This window comes from Bubalus kerabau, chromosome 1, assembly GCF_029407905.1.
Source record: "Bubalus kerabau isolate K-KA32 ecotype Philippines breed swamp buffalo chromosome 1, PCC_UOA_SB_1v2, whole genome shotgun sequence".
Classification (NCBI taxonomy): Eukaryota; Metazoa; Chordata; class Mammalia; order Artiodactyla; family Bovidae; genus Bubalus; species Bubalus kerabau.
The window spans coordinates 107,627,548-107,642,105 of record NC_073624.1 but is presented as its reverse complement, the minus strand read 5'-3'; the positions used below and the strand labels follow the sequence as shown (position 1 = coordinate 107,642,105).

Here is a 14,558-nt window from a genome sequence, read left to right as displayed (position 1 = left end):
GTAGAATTGACAACTCTGATTTAATGAGTGCAAACTAGCCAGATGTGTCCCCATATATAGACTTAGGATGTTCTCTTATAAGTATTTTAATTTCTGAATACTCAAGCTGTTCACAGTTATTTTACCATTAATTATTACCATGAAAATGAGTTTTAATATGAAGTTTCTTGATTCAGGAAGGTAAGCCAAACCCATTCCACATAACTTTTCCTTCAGCGAATTTAAAGAGTGTCATTAAATTTGATCATTTTGTAGTCAAACACTAAAGAAACAATGGATGAAAATAGGGAGAAAGCAATTGTCTTTAATATATGCTGCTGCTTGCTGCTGCTAAGTCGTTCAGGCATGTCCAACTCTGTGTGACCCCATAGATGGCAGCCCACCAGGCTCCACAGTCCCTGGGATTCTCCAGGCAAGAACACTGGAGTGGGTTGCCATTTCCTTCTCCAATGTGTGAAAGTGAAAAGCGAAAGTGAAGTCGCTCAGTCATGTCCGACTCTTCTTGACCCATTGGATTGTAGCCCACCAGGCTCCTCTGTCCATGGGATTCTCCAGGCAAGAACACCGGAGTGGGTTGCCATTTCCTTCTCCATCTTTAATATATAGTATATGTATAATAAGGTGTGATAAAACTTTGTTAAACTAAAGCATTTTTGCATAGAAAATGTTGGATTGGTGTGGCACATTAAAGAACCTATAGTTTTTACTAGCATTTAGCCTCTTCAGTTTTCTCTAAATGGTTCTGTGTTTTATTATGAAGGATGATGGAAGGCAACGATGATGATGATATAAAGCTCAGCGAAGAAATAGAGGCTGAATTGGATAAAATCAGCATTTCTTCCTTGGAAAAATATGGTTTTGATAGTGATTCAAAATCAGAAACCCAGAGTGATAATAGTGATACAGTAAGTTTTGTGTTGTGCTTTTGAGACTTTTAACTGAAGTAAACTTTTTTAGGAGAAATAGTACTTTTCTCAGTGTGTTTTCTATACTCCACTCATTTTTTTCCCCTTAGGGTGACCTTTAAACAATGCATATTAGTAGATATTTAAATATAAAAAGTATATTGATAAATTACCTATAATTTCACATGTATACATGTGCATTTTTTCACAAAATTGAGATTTTACTATTCATATAATTATGCATAGGTGTGTGTATGTGTATATATATATATATATTTATATGTTGTTGTTTAGCTCTAAGTCATGTCCAGCTATTTTGTGATGCCATGGACTGCAGAGTTCTGTCCATGGGATTTCCCATGCAAGAATACTGGAGTGGATTGCCATTTCCCTCTCCAGGGGATCATCCCAACCCAGGGATTGAACCCATGTCTCCTACATTGGCAGGTGGATTCGTTACCACCCAGCCAAGGGAAAGTGAAAGTGAAAGTCACTCAGTCCTGTTAGACTCTTTGTGACCCCATGGACTATCAGATCAGATCAGTTGCTCAGTCGTGTCCGACTCTTTGCGACCACATGAATCACAGCACGCCAGGCCATGAAATTCGCCAGGCCAGAGAACTGGAGTGGGTAGCCATTCCCTTCTCCAGGGGATCTTTGCAACCCAGATATTGAACCCAGGTCTTCTGCATTGCAGGCAGATTCTCTACCAGCTGAGCCTGGGAAGACACAGGATATTGGTATCCTGCTTTTTTACTTAATCATGAGTATATTTTTATGTGATTCAGTTCAGGTCAGTTCAGTTCAGTCACTCAGTTGTGTCTGACTCTTTGCGACCCCTTGAACTGCAGTACACCAGGCCTCCCTGTCCATCACCAACTCCCAGAGTTCACCCAAACTCATGTCCACCGAGTCGGTGATGCCATCCAGCCATCTCATCCTCTGTCGTCCCCTTCTCCTCCTGCCATTAATCCCTCCCAGCATCAGAGTCTTTTCCAATGAGTCAACTCTTCACATGAGGTGGCCAAAGTATTGGAGTTTCAGCTTCAGCATCAGTCCTTCCAAAGAACAACCAGGACTGATATCCTTTAGAATGGACTGGTTGGATCTCCATGCAGTCCAAGGGACTCTCAAGAGTCTTCTCCAACACCACAGTTCAAAGGCATCAATTCTTCAGCGTTCAGCTTTCTTCACAGTCCAACTCTCACATCCATACATGACCACTGGAAAAACCATAGCCTTGACTAGACAGACCTTTGTTGGCAAAGTAATGTCTCTGCTTTTGAATATGCTATCTAGGTTGGTCATAACTTTCCTTCCAAGGAGTAAGCGTCTTTTAATTTCATGGCTGCGGTCACCATCTGCAGTGATTTTGGAGCCCCCCAAAATAAAGTCTGACACTGTTTCCACTGTTTCCCCATCTATTTCCCATGAAGTGATGGGACTAGATGCCATGATCTTCGTTTTCTGAATGTTGAGCTTTAAGCCAACTTTTTCAGTCTCCTCTTTCAGTCTCCTCTTCATCAAGAGGCTTTTTAGTTCCTCTTCACTTTCTGCCATAAGGGTGGTGTCATCTGCATATCTGAGGTTATTGCTATTTCTCTAATCTTGATTCCAGCTTGTGTTTCTTCCAGCCCAGCGTTTCTCATGATGTACTCTGCATATAAGTTAAATAAGCAGGGTGACAATATACAGCCTTGATGTACTCCTTTTCCTATTTGAAACCAGTCTGTTGTTCCATGTCCAGTTCTAACTGTTGCTTCCTGACCTGCATACAGGTTTCTCAAGAGGCAGGTCAGGTGGTCTGGTATTCCCATCTCTTTCAAAATTTTCCACAGTTTGTTGTGATCCACACAGTCAAAGGCTTTGGCATAGTCAATAATGCAGAAATAGATGTTTTTCTGGAACTCCCTTCCTTTTTTCCGTGATCCAGCAGATGTTAGCAATTTGATCTCTGGTTCCTCTGCCTTTTCTAAAACCAGCTTGATTAGACATGCATAAAAATCAAAATGTATGTGAAATCTTTAGATCAAAGAAATAGTTACATGTTTTTGAAATCAAATATATATTCATTTGTGTATTTCCTCCAGTGTTTCAGTTCAGTTCAGTCGCTTGGTCGTGTCTGACTCTTTTCAACCCCATGAATCACAGCATGCCAGGCCTCCGTGTCCTCTTCCTTTCGGATAGACTGGTTGGATCTCCTTTCAATCCAAGGGACTCTCAAGAGTCTTCTCCAACACTACAGTTCAAAAGCATCAATTCTTCAGTGCTTAGCTTTCTTTATAGTCCAACGCTCATATCCATACATGATTACTGGAAAAACCATAGCCTTGACTAGACGAACCTTTGTTGGCAAAGTAATGTCTCTGCCTCCAGTGTTTATATACCTAGAAAACATTCATAGATTCATTCTTTTATATAAAAATTCTTAATCCAATGGAAACTTATTTTCAGCTATATTATAAAAAAGTAAATCTAATTAAAATTTCCCTGCAATAGTTATCAAATATCCCTGGTGTCACTGGTGGAATAATCCACCTTTTTTCAATTGACTTTTCATATCTCCTGTATATACTTAGTTGCTATATTCATGTAATCTATCCAGGGTTATCTATTCTTTTCCATTATTCTGTTAATTTTTGCCCTGTTCTGGTTTTATATTTTTAAGTATAAAATGGGCCAAATTCCTTCAGTAGCTTTGCTGCATCAACTCTTTTCAACTAAGCTTTTTTTCCCAAGAAAACACATTTGTCAAGTTTCTTGAAATAATTATACTTTGATTTTTAATTAGGATTGCAATAACCTACATAATTCTTTAGGAAAAAAATAATATTTTAGTATGTCTTTTTATCCATAGCCAGCTTAAATAAGACAGAAGTTCTGAAATTATTCATTTGGGGATGAGTTCCAACAGAATCACGGATGCAATTTATAGCCATCTGAAAATGAAAAGAAAACTTTAACCAAATTTCTTTGGACTATGCTTTTTATATGAAGCTCTTTTACCTCATTTGCACATTTTAGTCAAAATTTTGGCATTTCAAAACAAATTTTGATGCATAGTTTTAGCAAATAATTTTACAGTTCCTTTTATTCTTAACATTTTTAGGATTCGGATGAGCTACCTGAGTCGGTTCTTCACTGTATTAACATCATAAAGAATAAGAGTAAAACTGCTGAAGAGCTCATTCTTCAGGACTTGGAGGATACTGATGTTTTAAGTAAGTACAGTTTTCATCTGCTTGGTAGATAAGTTTTCTGTAAGTATGAATAGTTTATAATCTAGAAAATTAAGCTGCTTGAAGTTATTTCTTCTCATATACAGGTGTGTGCATTTATCTCTAATAAAATCTCTATAGTATTTGGTCTGTTCAATTTAGTTCACACATCTGTTTTAATTACTACCTTCCTTATATCTCCAATAAATACTAGTCTCTAATAATTTGTTTTACTAGTCCTAATTAAATCCAGACATTCTGTTACTTTATGTCAAAGGAACCCAAGTGTGGGACTGTTTTAGAATTATCAGTTTATATGTATTTTTGGAGAAAATACAATTTATATAAAATCCTCACAACCTTTATTTGCCTCAACTGAGCAAATTTATATCTTTCAATTATTGTAAGAATAATAGAATGAACAAAGATTTAACTCGAAGTAATCCTAGCTTAGTTTATAATGAAAAATGGCAACAGTTTAAATGTTCAACAGGACCTTGGTGTGTCTAACAATATACTCTTTTAAAAAAATGAAAGACAATTTTAATAACATAAGTTTTATGGTATACTATAAAAGTTATTAAGAAATTCAGTGTCATTTATGCTTATATTGGTATAAATTATGTGGATATTCACAGCTGTTTATACCAAAAATATTAGTGTGTGAAAAGACCTGTTGTAGCCACTGAGAATACAGCAGAGAACAAAACAGGCCAAGATCTTGCTCTTTTCTTCTAGTGTTCCCACGTTGGGAGACAGATAATAAGTAAACACATGATATTTCAACAAAATGATAATTCTATGAAGGGAGGATTTCAAGATAAGGGGATAGAGATTGAATTTTGCTATTTTAGATATGTGAAGTCAGGGGAGGCATCTCTGAGGAAGTGATATTTAAGTAGTGTCTGAAATGAGATAGTAAGCCACGTGGGATATGCTGGTGAAGAAGTGAGTCACGTAGCTATCTAGAGAGCTGGTGTTCCAGAAAGAGGGAATTGTAAAGGCCAACGCACACTCAGTGGGCTTAATGTGTTCAGAGAATAGTCAGCCTTTGTGGTTATATTCAAGCAAAGAAAGGGTCAGATACACAGTTCAGTTCAGTCGCTCAGTCATGTCCAACTCTTTGCGACCCCATGAATTGCAGCACACCAGGCCTCCCTGTCCATCACCAACTCCCAGATTTCACTCAGACTCACGTCCATTGAGTCAGTGATGCCATCCAGACATCTCATCCTCTGTCGTCCCCTTCTCCCCTTGCCCGCAATCCTTCCCAGCATCAGAGTCTTTTCCAATGAGTCAACTCTTCACATGAGGTGGCCAAAGTACGGCAGTTTCAACTTTAGCATCATTCCTTCCAAAGAAATCCCAGGGCTGATCTCCTTCAGAATGGACTGGTTGGATCTCCTTGCAGTCCAAGGGACTCTCAAGAGTCTTCTCCAACATCACAGTTCAAAAGCATCAATTTTTCGGGGCTCAGCCTTCTTCACAGTCCAACTCTCACATCCATACATGACCACAGGAAAAACCATAGCCTTGACTAGATGAACCTTTGTTGGCAAAGTAATGTCTCTGCTTTTGAATATGCTATCTAGGTTGGTCATAACTTTCCTCCAAGGAGTAAGCGTCTTTTAATTTCATGGCTGCAGTCACCATCTGCAGTGATTTTGGAGCCCAGAAAAATAAAGTCTGACACTGTTTCCACTGTTTCCCCATCTATTTCCCATGAAGTGGTGGGACCCGATGCCATGATCTTCGTTTTCTGAATGTTGAGCTTTAAGCCAACTTTTCCACTCTCCACTTTCACTTTCATCAAGAGGCTTTTTAGTTCCTCTTCACTTTCTGCCATAAGGGTGGTGTCATCTGCAGATCTGAGGTTATTGGTATTTCTCCCGGCAATCTTGATTCCAGCTTGTGCTTCTTCCAGCCCAGCGTTTCTCATGATGTACTCTGCATATAAGTTAAATAAGCAGGGTGACAATATACAGCCTTGACGTACTCCTTTTCCTATTTGAAACCAGTCTGTGGTTCCATGTCCAGTTCTAACTGTTGCTTCCTGACCTGCATACAGATTTATCAAGAGGCAGGTCAGGTAGTCTGGTATTCCCATCTCTTTCAAATCCAAAGTGTGGACTTTGGATTCTGCTCTGAGTATATGAAGGTTTTTCAGAAAGGAGTGACAGAGTATGATGTGTTTTGAGGCAATCATTCTGGGAACTGTGTAGTGAAGATGCCTTGAGGTAGCAAGTGTCTACAAGACTATTACAGTAGGATGGTTAGAGATGATAGCAGTTTAAATACAAATGGTGGTAAAGGTCATATTCTAGAAAACATTTTTAAGTAGAAATAACCAAAAGTATTTATTGATGGATTGATGTGAAAGAAAAAGAGGAAACTGGTTCCAAGATTTTTGTTCTGAGTACCTGTGTGAAAGAATATGTAAAGACTTCTTAAATGCAGACCCTTTAGATTTTAGCAGTGATTATTGTCAAGTTATGGTGAATTTTAGTAATTTGCTTATTTGTGTTTACTAAGGTTTATTAAATGAAAATTTATTTTAAATATATTGGCAAGTATAGAACCTGATTATGTAAAAATCAAAGGAAATATAGAAAAATTAGTTACATGAAAAACTATAGGAACCAAAGTCATAGCAGTGGTTTAGAAAGTTATAAGATCTCATGTGTATAGCTCTAACAAATAGGTTTGATAGTCTCAATTAATAGACTTATTTTCCAAGAAAATTCAAATTATCAAAATTGCTTGAAAAATCAGAAAACATGCTGAAATCGGTAATTTGGCAAGAAGGTTGAAAGAGATATCTTCTCAAATGTCAATAGGAAGTAGGGATAACTTTGTAATTGAATTGTTCCAATTCATCAAGGAGCAGAAAATCTGCAGATTATATTTCATTTATTAAAAACTGCACATTTTAGATACAAAACTGTGCAAGCATAGTATACACATACATAAGAGAAACTAGAGGCTAATTTTATTTGTAAATATGATGTATTGATGAAAGCTGTCAGTTGTACACAAAAACTATTTTAGCTACTTTAAGCAGTAAGGTTGGGGGGGAGGTATTTGTGTAAAACAAACTTAGAGGTTTAAAATAACAGTGTGTTGTTATCTCTGTATAGTTCTACAGGTTCACTGGGCTTTGCCAGGTAGTTCTTGCTTGGATTTCTTACACTTTGATGGTCAGATGTTGTTTAGGGTCACAGTCATCTGAGGTCTTTACTGGACTGGAATTCTCAGATGGCTCACTGACATGGCTTGCACTGGATGCAATTTGTTGGCTGGAAATTCATTTGGGGCTGTCAGCTGGAGGAGGCACCTACATGTGGTCTCTCTCTGCAGCTTACATGGCACCTGGATTTTGAGAAAGAGTATCACATGAATAAATTATTAAGAGACTAAGGTGGTACCTTGTAAAGCTTCAGATGACATTCGCCAAAGTCATGCAACGTCTTTACTACATCCTGATGGTTATACAGGGTCAGCACAGATTCCGTGCGGGAGGGGAGTACACAGGGTATGTATACCAGGAAGTGTAGGACTTCCTACACTTTACTCCGAAGATGTAAAATCTTTGGAGGCTATTAATAGTAACTACAATAAAGAACAGAATTTTTAATAGAACTGAAAAAATCAGATTCTATGTTTAATATCTAAAGTGTAGGAAAAAATACATGCATGTACACTGAAACTATGCTGTAGCAGGAGCTGCTGATAAAATGAAGAAATTCAGAGATATTAATCCTCTTCTATACACTCCTATCTCCAACCCAAAGCTCCCTCTATCATAGTCTGAGCCAGAAAAATGAAAGTATTTCTCTCTGCCTTTCTTCAGACATAATATTTTTATGAAAATAAAAATTTGCACAAATATATCAATTGGCAGAATCTAAATCAAAAAAAATTTTTTTTTTCCGCTTTTCAGCTTCTCACATAGGAAAACATGCCAGAGAGATTGTGAATGGGTGTTGAAAAAGAAAATCTATAATACTGGTCAAAATACTTGTGAATGGTCAGTTAATTGTCAGAATTGTCATCTGTAAAAAATACTTTACAACCAAGGAATAAAACAAGCTAATTGAACAAGAAAAGATAAACATAACTACCTCTTCACAGATGATAAAAAGACACTAAAATTCAAAAAAACCTCACAAAATTGGGAATGAAAGTTTCTTTCATGAACATGTTAGTCATTATAATGTTTTAAATTAAGACTTATTAAAGCATTTTCAATATCTTGTGCAAGATTATGTTGTTTGTGGCAGATAGACTTGAACCTTTGTTGATTTCTAGTCAAGGTGTTATTGTGATATTAAACACAGCATTATTCTGTATACATGGAAAGTGAACTTCAGTTCTAGAATATGAAAGGTGATAAGAGTGCTCTAAAAATCTGTTGCTTTTATTTTTGAATAAAAATTACAGATTTCCTCTGTTCTTGGTTCTTCAGTATTTTTCTATTGCTTTGATCAAGATTATTCTATGATAAAGAATTTAGGATTAAAGGATGATAAAATGGTTTGGGATTTTAACATGTTGTATCTCGCTTTAATATTTAAAAATGTTATAACTTCTTTCTCTTTATAGGCTGTGGTTATGGAGGAGTTTCTAATAATCATATGCATTTAAGGATAGAATTGCCAACTGAATGTAAAGAAAATCCAGAACAATTAATAAAGGTATATGCTGTTTGACTGAAAGTGCTCAATATTATATAGTTAGAAATTTTCCTTTTCATCTCACATAGGATTTAAAGTTCACTGTCTTAAAAATTAAATTATTTTAAGCAAATAATTGTTGGTTTTATTTTGTATTCTGGCATAGAATATAAAACAATGAAAATTACAGTCTTTAAAATATTAGAAATGGTGATTTAAGCCAGCAATACCTGGAAATTTAATGTAAATAAGACCAGTATATCTATATTGAATGGTAGTTTTTACCTAAAAAATCCAAGGAAAACCATGAAATATACTCTAATATTGTTACCTTGCTTAAGAATGTAGTATGATTCAGTGGAGTCTTTAAATACCCTGTAGAAACTTTAAATGTAGAATGTCTTCTTTTTTTTTTAAGGTAAAATAAAAACATCTGTAAAGAAATGAGAGTAAAGGAAAGCCTAGGATTTGGGGGTAAAACTCCTGGAAATGTATTTCAGAGAAAGTCTCTTCCACAGGCTCAGCATCTTGTTCATTTTTATTACTCATTTTACATAACTCTAATTTTACCTAACTGTATCTTGCTCTTTTTGAGGTGAGCAGAATTTGAAAATTACTTGTATGTATGTTTTTTACTCTATTTTTTGGTAACACTCAGTCCTGATATATTAATTTTGAATTATGTTGCTACTTCATTGGAATAGATATCCTGTACCTTTTAAGCTGGAGTATGGTGGAAGTCTAATTATGGAAAAGTATGAATCAAAATTATAACTTGTATATATTTCAAGGTAAATTAGAAAAAATTGTTTTTAAAACATTGAATATGTTAGCAATTTGTGTATATGTGCAATTGCTGCAGAAAAGAAATATAAAAAGGTGTTAGGAGGAAAACACATATTAATAGAAACATTTGGACATGAGTGTCAAGCAGGTTAATTTTGAATATTGTAAGTAAATATTAGAAAGCAATTAGAATTCTGAAATACATAAGGAGGGTAAAATACAATTTGCTTCTCTGGGAAAAGCATTTTTCTCCACCATAAAAGAATAATTATCAATGTGCTATAGAATTGTATTTGAGAGCAATTTGAAGTAAATACTTTTCTAGATATGTGTGTGTAAATACTTAATACATTATTGAAATGATAACTTTACTCTCTGTTTTGTTTTTCTTTAATCATTGGGACTTTCTTTAACCTCTTAGATGTTATCTGAAATAGAAAAAGAAGAATTTCTAAGAAGTAGAACTCACTGTGGCAGTCCTGATTTGGTTCTGGAGTCTGAGCTTTGTGATTTGCTAGTGGACGAACGTGTTTTGCCAGGTGGACTAACTTGCCTGATGATATTTTTGATTATTTTAATGTGATTCACTTTAATTATCTAAAAAACTTGAACAGTTTTCTTTTGCCATTTAGAAGAAAACAGTCATGGTATTTGAAAAATACTGTACACTTATTATGGTTATTTAATTATGTTTCATAGTTTTTTCAAATGACTCCTAAATTAACTTCACTGTGGCTCAGCTGGTAAAGAATTCATCTGCAGTGCGAGAGACCTGGGTTTGATCCCTGGGTTTGGAAGATCCCCTGGAGAAGGGAAAGGCTACCCACTCCAGTATTCTGGCCTAGAGAATTCTATAGACTGTATAGTCCATGGGGTCACAAAGAGTCGGACACGACTGAACGACCTTCACTTTCAATTTAACTTTATATAAGTATATTTGAAAATTTTCCACATATAGAGCTGACTGCAATAGATGTACCCAGACCGGCATTTTTTAAGTGTCTAACTATGTTCCATATGTATCTCTTAACTACACACATGAATGCATGCCCGTACACACACACACAGATACACACACATCGTTTTCTGGGATAGTTTGACAAGCTATATGATTTCTTTATTGACTGCAATGGAGTTTACATGTATTTTGCACATTAGCACAGTGTCGCTTTCACTTTGGTGATACATTGACATTATTTCTTTATTTTGAAATTACTTTTAAATTTTATATTGGATCAGCTTTGACTGGTTTGATTTAAATTTTTTTTCTCTTCATGAATACAGATGATGCTGATATAAATTTTGGATACCGTGAAGTGGAAGAAAGATGTCGGCAGTCCTTTGAGGCTTGGCAAGACAAACAGAAAGAATTAGAAGACCAAGAGAAAGAAACTCTCAAAGTTCAGAGGGACAGAGAAGAAAAGCAGTTTCAAGAGGAAGAAGAAAAAAGACATTGTTGGATGAAACAATTTGAAGTTGAAAAAAAGAAATTAGAGAATATTCAGAAGGTAAGTTTTCTTATTTTTATTTTTCATTCATTTTTTTTTTTTTTTTTGAATCAGTAACTCCTGAACAGTACTGAGGTTTTGGATTATGGTGTGGCTCGAGCTCCATTCTATGGGTTTTAATTAGTCCTAATAATCAAAGCAGTTTACTGGGAATTAACAGTATTAACATGGACCCCTTGCTTATTTTCCATGAAATTCGTTGTAATTTCAGGTACTGCTTTGGATTTTGAGGTCCCCCAGAGTCTATAAAGTTTCAAAGACTGTCCTAAAAAAGCTGACATTTACAAGATAAATTGTTGCTCTTCTCTAGCCTCCTAATCATAGAAAAAGGCAACAGAATTTTCTCCATCACAAAATGTCCTTGCTCTGTAGTCTGATATCTAGCAATTATGTAGAGCATATTTGGTTAAAGTGGCTCAGGCATGTAGGTAATAGTTGTGCTGCATTCCCATAAATGAGCTGATTTCTGGGACTAGAACATTTTTGGAATAAGGGAGTTCTGTGTTGTTTTCCTTTCTGTTTTCTCCCAGCTGCTCCTCAGGTGGTCCACATCCTGAGGCCACGGTAGTGGCATCTTGAGAAACTGGTGGATTTGGGGGACTCACTTGTGGACCACCAGGATCCTTAGACTATATGGATAACAGGCAGGACTTACATCTGTTTTGCATTACTAAAGTTAGCTTATGAATTACTCCCAACTTACTAGTTTTGAGTCTTCCATGAACAGTGAACACTAGCGTGTCGTCACATAGGCTGTTCAGGGTATCCTGGCCTCCCATGTTGAGTACACTGCATTTCTGAATTATGTAGACAGTAAATACATTAAAAACAATGATAATATTGCAGAACCAGCTTGTCCATGGCTTTTACTAATAGTTACCTACAAATCTTTAGCTTCCTTTTAGTTCATATTTTCCTTTCCACAGACTAGATTAGTTATTTTCAAAAGTCAGAAGCTATTTTTTTCCCATTCCAGAATAGAAGTTAATACAATGTAGATTATTGGAATAGTGTTTCCTGGCTTGTGGCAAAATGTATCACTGCTATTGATTGTTAGTGATATTTTCTAAAAAACAGCTGATTTTAAATTCTGTTTTCATTGCCATTTTTAGTTTGTTTTGTAACAAAAATTTACCGACTACTTCAAGGGCAAAACTTTCAGCTATAGGCTTGATGTTACAAAAGAAATTTAACGCCAGGGCCTTACCCTTAAAGAATTATAACTTAGTTTTTGAAAGCAATTTATACTTTATCATAAATTGATGATTTAAAAATATATATGACATTAGTAGATGAATGAGTTTCCAAATGTGTGCTTTGTTTTACCTTGGAGCTTCCAAGTTTTCCACTGGGATCATTCCATAATTTTATAGTGATGGCTTCTAAATAGATAATTTACATACTCAGTAATTCTCGCCTGTGTCTTTGTTAGCTTCTTCTTCCATTTTCTAAAACTGCTATTATAAGTTTCTTTCCTTAAGAGTTCTACCCAACTCCTTATTCCTTGTTATTAGTAACCGATCACGTTTTTGCATCAATTACGAACTTCTTTTTCTTTCTAATCCCACATCTGCTAAGTCGCTTCAGTCGTGTCCAACTCTGTGCGACCCCATAGACGGCAGCCCATCAGGCTCCTCCTTCCCTGGGATTCTCCAGGCAAGAATACTGGAGCGGTTTGCCATTTCCTTCCCCAATCCCACATCTGGTTAACATTAATTTTTGTGGTCACCTTTTTAGCTTTATTTTTTGCCTTTGCTTTTATCTCCATAAGAGAGGCTTCTTCTACCAAAGGCCAACTTTTCATGCTTTGCTCTATATTCTATCATTTTCCAGGTTACTTTTACTTTTTCCTATGTGTTAAAATACTCTTACAACTTCCTCCTTTCTTACTGCTTATACTCATGTTCAATTTTCGCCTGTCCTAGAAATAAAACAAAACAGAAAACTCAGATCACTGTGATTTAAATATCTTTCTTTAGCTGCTCTTTAGCTTTACTTATCATAGACAGGCTTCTTAAGGAGTAGTTATTTGTGCTCAATCCATTTCTTCATCTTTCATTCAAATCTAAACCTTGTAGCTGCCTTCCACCTCCATCCCAGTGAATTAAATTGCTTTTGACAAAAACAAAACAAAACAAAACAAAACGTCATCTTCTAAGCTGACTTTGATAAAAATACAATCACTTCTAGAACCATACTCACAGATCCTAGTGAAGTTGCTCAGTCGTGTCCAGCTCTTTGCAACCACATGGACTGTAGCCTATCAGGGCTCCTCTATCCATGAGATTTTCCAGGCAAGAGTACTGGAGTGGGTTGCCATTTTCTTCTCCAAAGGATCTTCTCAACCCAGGGATCGAACCCAGGTCTCCCGCATTGCAGGAAGATGTTCTACCATCTGAGCCACCAGTCAGTATTTATTTTTGCCTCTTTTCCTTTTTATGCCAGTAAAAATCTGTTGACCGTTTCATTTTCCCTTTACTTCTGTGGGACCACACTACCTTGATTGTCTTCTTATATATTTGGGCATTTTTCCTTGGTATCTGTTTTTAGGTTAATTTTTTCTCCTTCTCCCTGAATGTGTCCTACCCCGGATTCCATCTTTTGCTCTTTCTTTTCTTATTCCATGTATTTTCTCTCGTGATAGTCTCAAACACGGCAATGGCTGTTCAGAACCAAATCTATAGTTATAAAATAAAGTGAACTACATAACTGTTCCATACTCAGAACTTAGTGGATCTAAAATTGAATACATTGTCTTTCTGAGTCGTGCTCTTCCTCTGGTGGTCGTTAGTCATTATTTTGATGAGCTATGCTCTCATTATCGGAGAAGGCAATGGCACCCCATTCCAGTACTTTTGCCTAGAAAATCCCACGGACGGAGGAGCCTGGTAGGCTGCAGTCCATGGGGTCGCTCGAGTCGGACACGACTGAGCGACTTCACTTTCACTTTTCACTTTCCTGCATTGGAGAAGGAAATGGCAATCCACTCCAGTATTCTTGCCTGGAGAATCCCAGGGACGGCAGGGCCTGGTGGGCTGCTGTCTATGGGGTCGCACAGAGTCGGACATGACTGAAGTGACTTAGCAGCATGCTCTCATCATAGACTAAGCTAAAAAGTTGAGTACCATTTCTGACTCTTCTCTCTCTTTTATGGTCCTGTCCTTCTAATAGTTCATTATCCACTGTCTCATCCATATGTCTACTGCTACCCCATAGTTCAGGATGTCCTAATGTCTATCTTGGAATATTTGCTATACTCTCTAATTGACCTTCCTACTTTTGGTCTTGTATTCTGGAAACTCATGCACAGTAGTGCAGTCAGAATGATAATTATTTTCCAAAAAAAATGTTATTTCCATGCTTAAATGCCATTAAAATTTCCCACAGCTCATATGAGATAATTTCCAAAGAACTTTTCCCACTTCCTTTGATTCAGTCAGTTGGCAGTTGGTGGCAGTTTCATATTTG

General features: G+C 36.4%; 1 protein-coding gene across 5 annotated transcripts in view; it reads left to right on the top strand.

The window, feature by feature from the left end:
- Positions 1-14,558, top strand: part of LRRIQ1 (leucine rich repeats and IQ motif containing 1) — a 141,469-nt gene that overhangs the window by 2,212 nt on the left and 124,699 nt on the right. For 4 of the 5 annotated variants that reach the window (XM_055586451.1, XM_055586425.1, XM_055586432.1 and 1 more), the window contains exons 2-6: positions 761-905; positions 4,015-4,126; positions 8,726-8,817; positions 10,004-10,121; positions 10,867-11,090. In XM_055586451.1, coding sequence (XP_055442426.1) covers positions 762-905; positions 4,015-4,126; positions 8,726-8,817; positions 10,004-10,121; positions 10,867-11,090 — 690 coding nt within the window. In that variant the 5' untranslated portion in view covers position 761. The remainder of the gene's footprint in view (positions 1-760; positions 906-4,014; positions 4,127-8,725; positions 8,818-10,003; positions 10,122-10,866; positions 11,091-14,558) is intronic. The other variant, XM_055586460.1, reaches the window with a different exon arrangement.